The sequence below is a fragment of the Pholis gunnellus genome (assembly GCF_910591455.1).
Source record: "Pholis gunnellus genome assembly, chromosome: 3".
NCBI lineage: Eukaryota > Metazoa > Chordata > Actinopteri > Perciformes > Pholidae > Pholis > Pholis gunnellus.
The window spans coordinates 1,533,162-1,551,110 of NC_136529.1; the positions used below are offsets into that span (position 1 = coordinate 1,533,162).

The 17,949-nt window shown below is 39.7% G+C and overlaps 1 protein-coding gene across 1 annotated transcript; it reads right to left on the reverse strand.

Moving 5' to 3' along the window:
• Window positions 1-608: 608 nt before the first annotated feature.
• On the reverse strand, window positions 609-15,292 carry apobec2a (apolipoprotein B mRNA editing enzyme, catalytic polypeptide-like 2a). The gene is made up of 4 exons (XM_079157024.1): window positions 14,944-15,292; window positions 7,327-7,551; window positions 6,080-6,388; window positions 609-3,408 (listed from the first exon to the last, which is right to left on the reverse strand). Exons 1-3 carry the CDS (start codon window positions 15,171-15,173, stop codon window positions 6,085-6,087), a joined length of 759 nt encoding a protein of 252 aa, XP_079013150.1. The 5' UTR covers window positions 15,174-15,292; the 3' UTR covers window positions 609-3,408; window positions 6,080-6,084.
• Between the last annotated feature and the right edge of the window lie 2,657 nt (window positions 15,293-17,949).

Below are 17,949 nucleotides of genomic sequence, written 5' to 3' on the forward strand. Positions count from 1 at the left end.
GTACTCGGCTGCATTTCAAACCCCTGGAAGTTAGTTTAGAGGGACTTGCTCTTAACTGCAGCTAAGCTAGTAAGGTAGGTGACAGAGCAATAGCCCCTTTTGGCTGGCCTTTTACCTCTCTGGTATATGTGTATTTTAATTAATAACGTCCGATCCTAGAGAGTCTGGTGCGGAATGATGGCTATTAAGAAAAAGATTGATTTGGTCAACTGCTTAACGACCGATGACAGATCTTCTGCTTTGTTGTGGAGTGTGAACAGAAGAAACCGCAGTGGGCTATTGTTTATTACTGAAAGAACACTGCAGACTATTTGGATCTTAACAAATAGTCTGCCGTGTTCTTTCAGTCATAAACAAATTAACAAACAAACAATTTGGATCTTAACAAATGATGTTAATAATGATGTTAATCCATCTTATTTGGATTTAACAAATGATGTACTCTTAAGAAAAACAAATGCACTTTATTTCGGAGCCCTGGGGGCCAGAAGCCACTAGTTCAATGTGTGTTTGTTGGATTCTAGAAGTGAGAATTAATTTAATAATTATTTGGGAATGTGCATTACAAACAAATTAAATTGTAACGCCTTTTTCTTTTTGAAGGGCTGTCAGTCAAGTCTTCTCAAACAGCTCGATCCGGCCATGTAAACAGAGATGTCTGGTTTTTGTTTAACTATCACATTATACAGACAGTGGTGAGCAGAAAACTAACGGTGTATTACAGCTGTTTTAATCCCATCACTTGCTCAAAGTGCGAACGGCAACACGGCAATGTACATCAGACCCACTTGTCTCTTACAGACACAGAAGCCAAATTCAGCAGAGAGTGGTAAATCCAACAGTCCAGGCAAGTTACAGTGGCTGCACCCTGAACTGCTGAAGTAAGTCAGAGTTTGACAGAAACTCAGTTGAATGTGTAGGAATCATACAATGTTTACAGGAGCTATATTCTAATGACATATGCTGAATATGAACATATCCTGTCTTTCCTTTTTTGTCATTGACCTCTTCTCGTTGGAAATACTCTACTACTATAAAATCACTTTGTGCAAAAACTAATTGGCAAAATAACAAAACTAAAACATATGTGCACACACAAATGTTTGAATCCTGTACTACAAAGCCAGTTCAACAGAGCCAGGGAATCTTCTGTTATCTGGTTTAACTCACCCTAACAGCCACGTTCCCGCTAAACAGTCCTCCAAAGCTGGTTATCAACTCAGTTAATCAACCCAGAGATTCTCAATCTGGCTGTGAGCATGTTCACATAAATATTTTTAAATATTTTTGACCAATCACAAATACAGACAAGTCTGCTGTCAGCAGAGCAGCGCATTTTACAAATATAGAAAAAACTACAATATCAGAGAAATACGTAGAGGTTAAACACATAATTCAGGCTGAAAGTAAGATATCAGGCAAGAAATTGCAAACTGTGTGAATGTGTTTAGATGAATGGATTTATAATATCACTGCTTCATCTAGATCAGGGGTGTCAAACTCATTTTCACTCTGGGCCACATCAGCTTCATGGTTGCCCCCAAAGGGCTGGTTGACGGGGGGGGCAACTGCGGCCTGCTGCTCGCAAGGGGAGCGGCTGTTGCCGGACCTTCGTCGGCGGCAGGGGGTGCCGCTTGCGGGAGGGCGACTGTTGCATCTCCACCACATCCACTGGTGGAGGTGTGCGCTCGCGGATTGGGGAGGAAATCCGCCATGTGCAATACAGAGAGCAGAGGATAATTGTAAATTGTATCAAGTCTGAATTTTAAAAAAAATATTTTTTTAACTTTTTTTTTTTTGATGGCGGATTTGCGGGCCACATAAAATGACGTGGTGGGCCGGATTCGGCCCGCGGGCCGGGTGTTTGACACCCCTGATCTAGAGCATGTGTATTCTGTTAAATGAATGTGCTGCTTAGATGTATTGTTATGGAGTGTATTAAGATGTTTTAGTCTTATTCTTTCACTGCAACCCTGGTGGTGTGAAACACACTTGGGGCAAATAAATATGATTATGTTTCCTTCCAAAATGTATAATCACCCACTGCATACACAAATGTAACCAGAGCAAAGTAACGCAAGGCACCCAGCTGAAAGAAAAATGTTGTCATGTGACAGTTTTACTTTCTGTGTTTTAATTTGCATTCTTCGGTTAGGGGTGCCAGCCAGGTCTCTCTCTTGGCATTAAAGATTGGTCTTTTTTTGGCCATTTTCTCTTTTTAGTCCAGGGAAGTTCCTTTGCTCAAAAAAAGGGACAATTTAATCAAGTTAAGTTGAACTTGGGAAAAAAGAAGTTCATTTAGTTCTCGATTGTAAAAAAAACACCAAACGAAGAAAAAAACTAAGAAAAGAGAGGCACTCATGGAGTTATTAAAGTCAGTCAGTGAATCCAGTCCGTGTTTTAATGCTGGGTTGAACATGCTTCCGTTAACTGCTGATAGAGTGCATATATGGAGCAATCTGGGAGGATATGGTTGAATATAATTGGAGGAAGGCTGTCAGTGGCGAATGAAATGAGCAGTTCAAAAGAGGTTAAACGCCTCACTGTGTTTACCGCTTCTATCTGTCCTCTCTGCTCTCTGCAGAATAAATGTGAATGCAGGATAAGGGGAGGGAACTGAATTGTTGCGCGAGTTGGGAGCGAATCGGGGAGAAGATGGGTGTGCACAGTTAATAAATCCAGTGAGGAAATCCTGGTTGTCACAACGCCATAACAAAACATCGAAGCACCACATTCATTTAACAGAATACACACATGTAATTATATTCAGATCTATTGTGCTCTAGATGGAGTGATCATTTAAATCAGTCCATTTAAACAGTCAGTGATTTATTACCAGTTGTCCTTCTTGCATGAGTCTGTTCATACTGTGTTTCTTTGAGTCTGGATTATGACTTTAACTTCTTCATATTTGTGTAATATTATCTAACAATCCATAAACTGAGCTCTGATTGTTCAGTAGGTGGTGCTTTTATATGAGTTGATCTTTTATCATGAACATAACCTCTTCTGGAGCAGGTTAGGTGTTCAGCAGCAGTCACCATGGTGATCTACCAGGTGAGAAGTGAACCTCAGTCGCAGGACTAAAAGTTAACCCTGAAGTTACCTCAATAACCCCAAATCCTGCTTCGTAGTACAGGGACCTGGAAAACCCCAGAGTGGACACCAGATGTGAGGGTTTACTATCAGATGTGGTTAGGAGGGGTTTTCACCATGACACAGAAAATCTGATTACAGCATTGGTAAACATACAAAGAGAACACACTCATACACACTGAGCTATTCTACGCATCTGCACTTTGAATCAGTATCACTATCAATCATCAACAATAATATTAACGTCAACATGAATCATTTGTAAAGAAGTGATGATGTTGATCGAGGGTGCACACATTCCCAACCGGATTCCTGTGTCAACAGAGAGAAAAAGAGTTATGAGTTTTCAAAAAAACACTGTATCTATAAGTATTACAATACACTGGTCAAATGCCCAACTTCATTCATGCAAATATTTAATACAAAATAAAACAGCAGATTCCATCATTATCATTAAAAGAGAAAAGAGCACCCTCAATAAACCAAATATTCTAAGAAGTGACCATGCCTTTCATTTTTGAGTCATACGTACACTCCAGTATTATACATGCTTTCACTTCATTCTTGAGTATAATTAAATAATGATATTCCTGACCTCAACTATTCTTTTTTATGCTAAGAAAGGAAGTAAATTAAACAACAAATGTTCTTTTGTCATTAGAAAAACGAAAATGAATACCTGTTCACTGATTAGTTTTTGTTGACAAAATTGACATTAGCAAAGTGCACCACAATACAAACCAGGGGAGAAACCAAATGCACTAAACGCATTCCACAAGTACTGGCTCTCCACCCTGACAAACTCTTTGGACTTGTTCCAGAGGTGTTCATAAGACCAAACCTATGTCCAAATGAGCTAGAGACTTCCAAATGAATCAGGAAATCAGCTCTAATAGATCTGCTAGGAACGCAGTAAGTTTGATAAAGGCATATGACGAGGGCCATCAATATTTTCGTTATTTGCCAGAGCCTTTCCAGAAAATCGAAAGGTCTGCACACAACCGACTCAATGGTCTCTAGTTCATGTTGGCACACAGATATCATTTTTCAAGCCAACAAGGTGAGTACACCCCTCCCACAGCTTACTAACTAACTCCTTATTTTACAGTTATTAAGGACATCAACTACATCTTGCCCCAATGTCTGTCCATACACAGTGTATGAGGTGAGTCTGACCATTCTTCTTCTCTACGTTAAAGCAGAATGTGGAAGCAGTTACTCTCATGCTGTGATCCCATGAAGATCTACCAGTACATTTTTTTGTCTTTGAGTGCCTGAGTATGTCCTCAATTGCATGTGGATCCACTTCAATTCTTCATAATCTCAGTCTCTAGGATCTCTATTCTAATCACACGAGTAGAACAACCAGTGCGAAGAGGTAGGTCTCAAAGCTCACTTTCTGACTCCTTAATATTGTTAGTACTGTGAGTAATTTGAGTTTCTAGTTATGCGAGTCGTTACGCATTCAAGTTAACGTCAACCACACCCATTTCCTAACCCTTACTACGCGGTTTTGTTGCCTAAATCTAATTTCCTGTGAAAACTGAGATTTATTTAGAAACATTGACACGCCGTCTAACGCGTCCAAAAGTGATGCTAGAGGGGTAACTCGGGCATCATAGATTGAAGTTTAGGGCCACTGACCAAGACTTGGTATTTGATGAGTTGGGAGTGTGAATGTGTTGGCTGCAGACTTACATCACTCAATGAATCAATCACGTATCACATATATATATCATATATAATCACATTATGGCTCCATAGGTCTACAATAAATGACCTCATGTAGACAAAATGTTATATGTAGCTCAAAATGCATCTCATAATAAAGATAAGGTGCCATACCAAGCTAAAGAAAAGAAAAGATGGGATTAGAGAAAGATAACATATAAAGGCTATGAAAAAGTTAATTTAGATGATATTCAACATAAAAAGAGCATAACAATAATCCACAGAGAACATCTCATATTGCCACTTCTAGGTGGAAGGCTGACACATTCAATTCCACCATATCTGTCGTTTCACCTTTGACTAAAACTGCTCCCACACAATAAAAAAAACAACCTGTGCAACAAATTAGTATGATTGTTTCAGCATGGCTCTGTTAGTAGCTGCATATAACTCAACTCCAGATAGCTACATTATGATACATTACCAAACAATTATTGCTGAGCAGACTGGATTTATAACCAGATTAATTTATTAATGGCTCTGATTATAACTGTCTGATTAATGATAATTAATAAATTCAAATGCATGCAGAACACTACCGGCTTGGCACCAATGTGAGTTCAAGAAGGATTTAAGTCGCTAAACTCATATTACTGGCCTGTAAACAAACCAAGGAGCTGCACTCTTTCCAGATAACAAGCACTATAACGTATACATTTCTCAGCTGATTTCAATCAGTTGTTTTTATATGCAATGATTTATGATCTCCAGGGAGTAGAAATAAAGTTTTGTCTCCATTTAATTAGAATCTCTATAGTTAAGTTATAATCACTGCTCGACACAACACAGGGCTAACACACACAGAGTGGCAGTGACGTAGGAATGAGAATGGACTGCACACTGTGCTTATTGGCTGAGGGTAACAACCCAACATGGGCTCCAAGATCTCTTTACTGATGTCCAGATGAGTCCTGAACACAGCACAATAAGAAGAAAAGAGAGAGTACAGGCAGAGGGCCGGGTCTCTGTACAGACACCACCACACACCTCTAGTGGGTCACAAGTGATGATTGAGAGGAATATTTTTGGATCAGTCTATACAGTTTGAGGAAATTGTTGTTAGACAATAAGACACACTAATGATCAATCATGAACTAAAGTAAAAAGAAGAGCATTGGAGTGTATATTGGCCACCTGGTTAAGATGACCATGTAATCACAAGGTCCGCAGTTCAACGGTTTGGACCTTTGTTGCATGTTTGACCTTTCTTCACATAGACTGCCTCTATCTCTACTGTCACTATCACACTTACTGTGGTCACTGTAGAATGTCAGCCAGCTTCTCCTGGTAGTACTCATAGTTTTCTTTGCAGTCCTCCCACAGGTTCAGAGGTTCTTCTTCATTCTCCACAAATGTATCCCAGGTGTAGGAGAAGTCTAGAGGCTTCATCACTCTCAGCTTACAGCCAGCAGCGTGCATGGCCTTCAGTCCGGCCTGGATTTCTGTTTCCTCCCACTCAAACAGCCGAGCAGCAAAGATGCTCAGCTTGATGTTTTTCCTGGCCTTCAACACTTCAGCTATCTTTGCTGCACAAGCAGAGCATGGACTGGAAGACACATACCTGAAATGAACAGAACGAAGAGAAACGTGTTTTAATTTCCCAAAACAATTTCACATATCTCTGAATATAATTGTATCAGTGCATTATTAGCATAATCATTTTCAGATGTGATTTAATTTGTGGACATAGAACTTTTCATTTTTGTGTACAAGTATGTTGCTAAAGGGGAAATCCACCAATTTTACATGACATGGTCAGTTCACACTGAAGGAGAGAACTGAAATTTGAGAGCACATCTGCTTTAAACATTTCACATCTGGAAGTAGCCTAATTGAGAGATAATTATTTATGACTCTCAACCTTGACCTTGTTTTTCCATGACTTTTCACATTAGTTTTTATTTCTCTAGAATTAGAGGAATGGTGCAATTACTTTGGAATTTGATTGATTGTTTAGTTTCTGGCATGTCAATTAAAACGATTATTTTAAATCCCCAAAAAATCAGTTGAAGTTTGATTGATTAAGATCTGAATTGCAATTGATAGTGCTGTATGTATTACAACAGACACATCATATAATATGGGGAATTCGTCTGGCTATAATAACTACAAATAGGTATTGTGTATTTCATAATAAAATTAACTAATGGAAAAAAAACGTTTCTGCTGATCGTTTTCTCTGTAAAAACATAAACATATTGAATCTGGAACATACAATATAAAGTTAAAATCAGATTTAAATTTGACATTTGTCAGTATAAAGCTCAGGAGATTGTTGTGATGTATATTTGACCAGAACTCAAAAATGCATGTTTGGTTTATTTGTGCATTTAAGAACATACAAGCATCTATACGAGTGACACAACTTTCAAAATTGTCGTGGAAGCAATATTTTCAGTCCTGACAAAAAAATATTGTCCAGACTGAAAAGGAGTCATCTTTGAAATAGCTACATTTTCTATGCCACATACCATCTGACAGTTTAAGAGAGGTATGTACCAGGTGACTGTGTATCTGAGTGAAGGATCGTAGTTCGGGATGCACTGTATGAAGAAGGCCTCCTCAGCATGAGACCCTGTATGCTCATCCTCCAAATAGCCCCTCAGTAGCCCATCAGCTGTGTTCCCTAAATCTACCAGGTAACACAGGAAGGTCTTGTTGCGTCCCGAGGAGTATTCCACGTTCTTGAACTGGAACTTAAAGGCAAAGGGATCAATCCGGTCCCTGTGCAAAACAGAATAAATGAAAGAAACATTGTTACGTTAGTTTCATATTCTAAAATGATGCGAAACCAATAGGAGACTGTTTCTTTATTATCTCTGCCAGGAAGATCATGAGATTGGTTGCATCTATGCACCTGTGCACCTGTGTCTGTCTACAGCTCCACAGCTAATCTCGTATTCTGTTGCAGCAAACAGCATAATATTTTCGGTGTCCAGTTATGGTTGCATTGACCTAGCTAGTGATGCCGGTGCAACCCCACAGCATTCACATTAGAGATCTATTTCTGGAAGTATCCTACTGAGCTTTTGTTTAGACCAATGTAAACAATGTATTATCTTAAATTGCAGGAGGCCATGTCTAGCACACACTGAAGTGCTATGAATCTGTTCTACAGCTGTCTCCCACTGATTCATTTACATAGGTCTTTGTAGTTGCTGGCTGCTCTTGTCTGCGTCTACTAGCTTGTGTATCTTTGTGTATAGCACGTATATCGGCTTTTCTTTCTTCACATAAAGAAGATATGTCCCTCCTAATTTCTTTGAACGATGTTGCAATCTCAGCTTTTATCTGTCCGAGCACCGCCTCTATGGATGTCTGTAGTTCCTCTATTAACATGGCCTCCGATGGGGTCTTCGTTGCGTTATCAGCCATCGTTGGGCTGCTGACCGTGAAGGGAGTTATATAGCTTTCAGAGTTTGTTTTGCTCTTTCCTTGCATGAGCTTTTCCTCATGTCATACATTTTACTATTATGTGACTTCCTTTCAGGTTGTGGCTCTTTCTTTCAACTACTGAAAGTTCAGATGTTTGAAGTTAATTTTGTCAGAGTGTCTCTCTTGTAGTACCTACTCCATAGAGTGGAAACCAGAAGTCCTCGCAACTCTTTCTCCATATAAGATCAAACAGAAAAAGGAGGCGTGTGCTTTATGGTGAATCAGGTTAATCTTAATGCACAAATTCAAGGAGCTTACAGGATTGCATTTCAGCAGAGTTGTAACGTTACCAGATGAATGGATGATTGATTGAAGAGGTCATGTACTCTAGATTTACTTAATTGTTAGCACGGACACCAACTGACAACTGAGAGCAACAAGACCACGGGGTTAATGTTAACTGGCTAGCGACAGCCTAGCTTGTTAGCCTTAGCTAGCTTGTTAGCCACAAACTAGTTGGCCGTGTTTCAGCAACCGGGCTTCATTAGGCCTGCCTCAGCTTCATCCACAATCTACCTCTTTGCCCATTTTTGGATTAGCCAGAAGTTAGCCTGCGTTATCAAGATGGAGTCGCCCACTATGAGCTTCATTTTGCCTATGGGTGACGTCACAGAAACAAAATCAATTTTTTATACAGGCTATATGAGAAAGAGAGCCATGCACTGCTCATGCAGAAATGGGGTACCAGATGTTATGAGACATAAGAGAGCATTGAAATGGCTATTGTATACTTCCATTATAATGTTCTAAGTCCTTTCACAATTTATTTAAATTTAATTAGGGCCCGAGCATGACCGGGCCCTAATACGCTACCGACTACGTCGGTGCTCGGGCCCTAATAATAATAATAAACATTAGACTAATAGGTCAAGCAGTAGGGGGCGCTAGTGAGCCATTTTGTCATACCAGGGAAATGGGACCCATAAAATCTAAAATTGTCACGCAGTCCTGATACGCCTGCCAAATTTGGGGAGTTTCTGAGCATGATAAAGCCCTGAAAAATGCGATTTTAGAGGCAACGTAATAATAATAATTCTTTGGATTTCAATAGGGCCTTTGCCCGACTTCGTCGGTGCTCGGGCCCTATTAAACATTAGAATAACAATAGGTCCTCTGCTCCGAATAACAATAGGTCCTCTGCTCCGACTACGTTGGTGCTCGGGCCCTATTAAACATTAGAATAACAATAGGTTATTGGCCCTATTATTATTCTTACGTTGCCTCTAAAATCGCATTTGTCAGGGCTTTATCATGCTCAAAAAACTCCCCAAATTTGATTTGGGCAGATTCGATTTTTCTGTGATTTTTAGGCGCTATACATTAACGAACTCCTCCTAGGAACTTTGTCAGAGCCACTTCAAATTTGGTCAGTACAATCTAAAGACCTTTGTGATTAAAAGTTGTCAAAAGCTTTACGTTTGACGGAATGGCTTAGCCGTAGCGGGTGGCTACTTTACGTGATTCCCCATCAAAAAAGCTGATGTAACTCAGCTGGACTTGTTCCAAACGGTCCCAAACTTCTCATGCTTGATAACACTCATGGCCTGAGGATGTTTACAAGCTAATTTTGCCTAATAATCACAGTGCCACCTGCTGGCAAAAGGAAATCTGCATTTTCTGACAAACGGCATCCGATTTACATGACTTTTACACAATGTGGTTTACTCTAGATATAGCGCCACACACTGGATCCAGGAAGCGGCGGACTATTTGCAAAGCCTAATTTCCTGCGTCGCACGGTCCACACAGGAAAAAAACATCGACTTGCAGTTGCGTTGTCCGACGGTCACGGACGATCTCGGCCGCGCATGCCAGAGTCCCGCCGGCACCGCCGACGTGCGGGAGGATGCGAGGGCCCGTTGATCGCTGCTCGCAGCTTTAATTAGGGCCCGAGCACCGACTTAGTCGGAGCGGAGGACCTGTTGTTATTCTCATGTTTATTATTATTATTTTTATTTTTAGTGTTTCGTCGCAGAAAGGAGGTGCTTGGGATACTGGAAAACCTTTGAAATTTGGCACGCAAGCCACAATTTGCGAAAATTGCTGGGGTATGAAATATTGGCTCCATAGCGCCCCCTATTGAGTAGCCCCAACATTGGATTTCACCTAGCTGTATGAAATGTGGTAGGTATGTGGAACGTGATGGGACGTACAAAAAATCCTCTTGGACTTTTTCACTAAACCAAACAGGAAGTCGGCCATTTTGAGTTTTATGACGTTTTTGGACTGTTTCAAGGCATCATACTTTAACGAACAACTCCTAGAGATTTAACCCGATCGACTTCAGAATTAGTCAGTATGCTCTTGAGACCTTGACATTTAAAAACTACGCAAAGATAAAAAAGTTATCGTACTATGTATCCGTGGCGTGGCGGCAAAAAAACAACATTCGCCACGAAACAGGAAGTTGTTGTAACTCGGCCGTACATTGTCTAATCTGCTCCAAATTTCTCATATGTCATATCATCCTGACTCAGAACACATCTTTATGAGAATTTAGAATCATAGCAATAGCTCCACCTAATGGCGACAGGAAGCTATAATTTGTGTATTTTTACATCCTGCTCCTCACAGATTAATCAGATCCCTCTAAAATGTTGTCAGAAAAGCCTTAAGACCTTGATAATGCTTCATTGAGAAGATTGTAAGAAGTTGTTGAAGGGCGGCGACGTGGTGGCTTGGCGAATTTTGATCCTTCGCCATGAACAAATAAACTGATGTAACTCGACTCCACATCATCAGATCTTTACCAGATTTCACATGTTTGATTAGACTCCAGTCCTGAAGACATCTGCAGGCCAATTGTGAATCATAGTTATAGCGCCACCTACTGGTAACAGCAATTTAAAGTCTTTAAACTTTGGCTTGTTTCTCTTAGTAGGTAAATCAGATCAACATCAAATTAGTTCCACACAAACGAAGTTCATTATGCCAGTTCATGAAGCTTTTTATGTTTGGTCAAACGCCGTTGCCATGGTGATGCAGTCTTCGCCGTGAAAAGCGAAGGTAATTTTGAGAGGCTAAAAATGCTCGAAACATACGCAAACTTGGCACACAGATTATAAATCCAAATTTTTGTTATATAATATGATTTTATTCGTTCAGAGTGGCAATTCGGCTCAATAGCGCCCCTTACAACATTTCGATGAAGCAGCCCTCGCAGTACGTTTTACATAAATGTATAACATTTGGTAGGCTCTTTTTTATTTTAATTTCTATTAGTTTTAGACATATGTAAGACGACACAGGGTCAACAATACAATAAAATATGTTGGACAAGAATACAGGCATGTATGAGCACTCGTCATAAAATATCTATCAGATTAAAATCTAAAAAAGGATAAGGTAACTGTCATGAATTCCACTTAATTTTACATTAATTTCATCCTGCCTGCCTGTTTATTTAACTCTTTAATATTTCATGCATTTACTTGTTTAACATAAGCAAAGACAGAGTTGATTGGTAACATCATCTTTGGTAATAGTTTCCCTGTACTAAATAATTAAGTAGTAATTAATGAGATATCTGTAGAATAGAAGTGTATAGTATCTATATGTTGTGTTAGGTCGTTGGATTATTGTAGTATTATGTTTTTCATTCCGTCATTGGCCACCACAACAAATTAAGTAGCAGATCTGAAGAGCAAATTCTAGGATTTGAAAAAGTAGTTGGTAGCTTGTATAGAATTGTATTATTGATCTTAGTATCCGTTTTAACTTCTCAGGTCAGCCAGCAACATGAGAGGATGGCTAGCCAACATAGCCAACAGGCAGAAAAGCAACCCGGCAGAAAAGAAGTGACGTGAATAAAGAGGAACAAGCAACACAAGATCACTACAAGAAACAACTGAAACCAAAGAAGGTGCTTGTGCTAAGACATGATTAGCCCAAAAGAAAGAGAGCAACTCCAGACATAAGCGTGTACAAGCTACTAGACCATGATATGTTCCCCTCTCTCAAACGACTTTTTTAAGTTGCACTGACAATGCCAGTCCATAGCTGCAGTTGAGTGAATGCATTGAGTCTACACACCAAACGATATTGTCAATGGGCCAGAAAAGACTGCATAACCAGCTGTTAGAGTATCAGGTTATGTACATATTTTTCCAAACTAAAGGGCCTAAATTCTGACTCTCCCATCCACAAAAAAAGAATGGTGGGAATATAGCAAAACAGTTCCATAACAATGAGTAATAACAAGGCAGGTATGTACATGGTAGTCTTAATTAGTTTCAGTGTCTTGCAGCTGCCTACACAATCTATGTATTTTTTTAATTGGTAATATTTTGTCAACATTGGGGTAAAACAGATACCACATTGAACATACTCCATCAAAAGTTAAAGTCCTGCATTTAGAAGCTTGAAGGTAATACAAAGAACTTTAATTTTGTATTGATTTTGGCGAGTTCTGTGGACAAAAGGGGTAGTGTTTCAGAGCACCAGACTCCCTTTAGAAAACATCTAATTTTACTACAGCAGGGTCTGACAGTCTGCCCCTCTCAGTCCTGGTTCTGGTTCTCCCGTGCCTCCATTCCCTCAAGCAGGCCCAGCAATACAGCCTGGGCCTCCAGCAACGTGGTGTTGGCTCCCAGGAAGGACTGGTGAAGCAGCGAGGCGAACCTCTACCCGTGGCTGGAGGAGGAGATGTTGTTGCCCTATGCTGAGTTGTCTACCTACCTCGTGAGCTAAGCCGGATCTGGCACAGATGATGACCATTAAGAATAACTATATAGAAATAGACAATCTTATGTCTGATAGTCTTGTTCCTTATGTAGGTCATATAGAGGCATCAGTATAAACTTGAGACTGTTTCAGAACCAGTTAACTTTTTTATATTTACTTTAAGTAAAAGTATGCAAATATTATCAGCAAAATGTTTTTGCAGTACTTAAAGAAGCTGTATTTTACATTTAGATTATTAATATAGCAGCAACCAACTATCATCTATGCAGTAATCTCACTGTCTCTCTCTCTCTTCCCCTCTCTCTTGAGGGCTCTATTCGTGCATTTTACAACCTTTATAACCTAACGATTTAAATGAGGACTATCATGTATTCATACTGGGATGACAACTTTCAAATCCAAGCTAAAGACCAATCTGTTTACCATTGCTTTGAATTACTGTTCTTTTAAAATCTCATTTATCTATTGTGTTTCATTGTTTTTATTCTTTATGCTTTTGTTTGCTTGCTTTTATTGTAAACTATAAAGCACTCCAGGTATAAAATGTTGCCACTGTTGCCAGCTATTATCAATTGAGGAATGGGAATGGAGGGCTGTCCCAAAAGTCGTGAGTTTTGTCAAACAAAACTTTTTTTTAGAAAAACTCATGATGGGTCTCGAGAAAGAGGTTAACTTGGCAACACTGAGGAGCAGAGGAGTCACAAAGGCAGAACCAGTGTTGCCAACTCCAATGAATGTAGCTGGCGCTAGCTCCAAAAGTGGATGTCATACTTACAAGATCAGACAATAATAAGATCATTTTTGCCAGCCCAACTTGTAGAGCAGCATTACTAGGAATTCATTACAATACATTATATTTTAATATATTGCTCGCATTTCCCCTAATGGTCTGAATAAGTCGCTAAATTTGTCGCTAGTCGCTTTTTAGAAATGAAGTCGCTCAGAGGGTCTGAAAAGTTGCTTAATCTAGCTAGAACGTTTCCAAGTTAGTAACACTGGCCAAACTTTCCTGAGAAGTAGAAGTAGGTCACCCTCCAGCAACAGAGACTAAGAGCAAAGAGTTAACATACTGTAAAGTGTCACACCCTCTTTCCTTCTGCATTCTAAAAACAGAAGAAAATAGCATCTATTTTAACAGTATTTTTTCTTACTGTAATTCAGTCAAATAATATAATTAGAACTATTTTTAAAGTGGGTTAGGGTTAGTCATGTACGTGTTGACCTCAACATGCCACAACTGTCACTCAAAAAGCTATAAAGCATATAAATAAATATGCAACAAATTGTATGTATTATGGAAATAGTAGGCTGAGTAGAATACATTTAAGTGATAGACTTGTTCTCAGATTACAAAACTGCAAAAATAAGACCAAACAGCAATTTTCCATAGGAAGCAGCTCATTTTAGTGAGACTCTACTAAACAACATAAATAATGCTTGTAAATTCAAACACTATTAAACCAGGTTTTTTCTCAACACTCAAGCATCTAATGAAGCTGCTTTGCCGTGTAAAAGCAAAAAGTTTGTATGGCTTTTATTTTAAAGTACCTTTTTACAAGTGTGCTAAGTAGGAGTTTTTTGTAGGTTTCTAATTAAAGTTAGAGGTTGGTCTTAATCTACATTTGGATATGTAATAACTGCATTAAAACAACCTGCAAAACAACGTCTCTATCATTACGGACATTTCATTGGGTTTATCACATTATCACTTGGCAAAGTATGTTTCAAATGTTTCCACCATGGGAATGTAAAGGTTAAGATTCACTTTTTAATGACAACTCTGATTGGTTGTCAGTGCAATCATGTGGGCTCAGAGGATCCTCTCTATCTTCACACCATTGTCAGCACACAATCTGATTGTGACAGAGAAAAGGCATCTTCAGCAAAAGAGAAACTTTGTAAATAAAGCACACGTAGAATGAGGTAACTCAGCCATGCTCATCCTTAACTCTGTCTATGAAACAGTTTATTGAACCATACTTTTTGATATGAACCTACCCTTGGATGATTTCAAATGGAGGTAGTTCCATTGGCTCAACCTGAAAATCTCCATTCTGACTGCTAGCTACTGCACCATTAGAGGCTGCCGCCTCAGCTGAAGGGACTTCTCCATTATCCGCTGCACGCTCTCCTTCATTTTTCATTTTCTGTACATCCTTGGTCAATTCAGCGGACACGTCTTCTTTTCTCTCTTTTCTTCTCGTTAGTGAATGACCTTTGTCAGCCATGGTGAAAGTACGATTGTCTAGAGAATTTGTAGGTTCAGAAAATCTATGTGGAAAGAATTAAAAGTGGAAAAGACAATATGTAAATATGATATGTAAAGAAAGACAAGGAGGGAAAGAAAGAAGACCTGAAACTAAACAGACGTAACAGAAGACAAGCAGAAAGGATAAGAGACTAAATGAGGGGAGGAGTGGAAGAGTAGAGAGAGAGAGCGAGAGAGAGAGGAATGCTAGGATTAGACCATACAGTTCATAGGCTTGTCCATAAATCAGGCTGATATGAACACTTTGTCACTTATCTGTTAGATGTCTCTCTGAGAAAATATATCTACTTTGGTGAGGAAAAACTTTATTCAGATATAATAAAACCAGCAAAAAAAAAAATGCAAAGCTTTTAGTTGCGTCTATCCAACCAAATGTTTTATTCTGATAGCATTCAAAGCATCAACTGATGGGTGATTTAACAGGCTTTCAGAAGGCAACACTTGATCATATGTACGTATATTGTTTTTTGGCACATAATGTATAAGATTTAAGGATACTGTATTAAGACTCAGCATATAGTTCTGTCTATAAGCATCTTAAATCTAAAAATGGCATATTGGCACTGGCCTTTAAAGGCTCATATGGGTCAAACCATGGTAGATACACACAGGCAGCTGCAGCTAACAGACCAAGCAGGTCTATTTAAAGATCCTGAGGGTGGGGGAGGAAGTGCCCCAGCTCTTCAGTTCGAACACGGGGTGTTTGCTTATGTGCATTTGGACAGACTGAGACTCTAGCTGATTTTGTCTGCTGGTACACAAGACACACATATGTCTGCAGTGTGGGGAACAAGCTGCATACAGTTATTCTGGATAAAAGGCTAATGCAATAGGCTGAATACAGCTTAATAGGCATTGTATGACAGCTTGCATGATGGCCGAAGTGTGTTAGTATTTCAGATATGTAACTGCTTAGTGTGGACTGAATGATGGGATCAGTATAGGTGCCAGCTGGCCAAGAAAAGGCTAGCAAAAGGCTAGCTTGAGTCCACATTTGGTATTCTCATTAGAAGGCTCTGTGTTAGATGGCGGTAGAAAATCTATTTAAAAAATAAACAGTGTAAGATGTAGAGACTGCCATTATCAGCTGTATATACAGTGGGGAAAAAAGTATTTAGTCAGCCACCAATTGTGCAAGTTCTCCCACTTAAAAAGATGAGAGAGGCCTGTAATTTTCATCATAGGTGAACCTCAACTATGAGAGACACAATGAGAAAAAAAAATCCAGAAAATCACATTGTCTGATTTTTAAAGAATTTATTTGCAAATTATGGTGGAAAATAAGTATTTGGTCAATAACAAAAGTTCATCTCAATACTTTGTTATATACCCTTTGTTGGCAATGACAGAGGTCAAACGTTTTCTGTAAGTCTTCACAAGGTTTTCACACACTGTTGCTGGTATTTTGGCCCATTCCTCCATGCAGATCTCCTCTAGAGCAGTGATGTTTTGGGGCTGTCGCTGGGCAACACGGACTTTCAACTCCCTCCAAAGATTTTCTATGGGGTTGAGATCTGGAGACTGGCTAGGCCACTCCAGGACCTTGAAATGCTTCTTACGAAGCCACTCCTTCGTTGCCTGGGCGGTGTGTTTGGGATCATTGTCGTGCTGAAAGACCCAGCCACGTTTCATCTTCAATGCCCTTGCTGATGGAAGGAGGTTTTCACTCAAAATCTCACGATACATGGCCCCGTTCATTCTTTCCTTTACACGGATCAGTCGTCCTGGTCCCTTTGCAGAAAAACAGCCCCAAAGCATGATGTTTCCACCCCCATGCTTCACAGTAGGTTTGGTGTTCTTTGGATGCAACTCAGCATTCTTTCTCCTCCAAACACGACTAGTTGAGTTTCTACCAAAAAGTTCTATTTTGGTTCCATCTGACCATATGACATTCTCCCAATCCTCTTCTGGATCATCCAAATGCTCTCTAGCAAACTTCAGACGGGCCTGGACCTGTACTGGCTTGAGCAGGGGGACACGTCTGGCACTGCAGGATTTGAGTCCCTGGCGGCGTAGTGTGTTACTGATGGTAGCCTTTGTTACTTTGGTCCCAGCTCTCTGCAGGTCATTCACTAGGTCCCCCCGTGTGGTTCTGGGATTTTTGCTCACCGTTCTTGTGATCATTTTGACCCCACGGGGTGAGATCTTGCGTGGATCACATTATCAGTGGTCTTGTAGGTCTTCTATTTTCTAATAATTGCTCCCACAGTTGATTTCTTCACACCAAGCTGCTTACCTATTGCAGATTCAGTCTTCCCAGCCTGGTGCAGGTCTACAATTTTGTTTCTGGTGTCCTTTGACAGCTCTTTGGTCTTGGCCATAGTGGAGTTTGGAGTGTGACTTTGAGGTTGTGGACAGGTGTCTTTTATACTGATAACGAGTTCAAATAGGTGCCATTAATACAGGTAACGAGTGGAGGACAGAGGAGTCTCTTAAAGAAGAAGTTACAGGTCTGTGAAAGCCAGAAATCTTGTTTGTATATAAGTGACCAAATACTTATTTTCCACCATAATTTGCAAATAAATTCTGTGTGATTTTCTGAATTTCTTTTTCTCATTGTGTCTCTCATAGTTGAGGTGTACCTATGATGAAAATTACAGGCCCCTCTCATCTTTTTAAGTGGGAGAACTTGCACAATTGGTGGCTGACTAAATCCTTTTTTTCCCCACTGTACTGTAGCTTAGGCTGTATGTCTGTCAAAGAAAACAGGTTATGCAGGAAATCAGACAAAATGT

Bases quoted from the DNA above. Each gene is read 5' to 3' on its own strand.
- apobec2a (XM_079157024.1), bottom strand. From the start codon at position 15,173: ATGGCTGACAAAGGTCATTCACTAACGAGAAGAAAAGAGAGAAAAGAA. The intron at 7,552-14,943 runs GTAGGTTCATAT...TGTTTTGCACAG, and splicing joins CCATTTGAAATCATCCAAGG to GGACCGGATTGATCCCTTTG. The intron at 6,389-7,326 runs GTACATACCTCT...TGTTCATTTCAG, and splicing joins CTCAGATACACAGTCACCTG to GTATGTGTCTTCCAGTCCAT.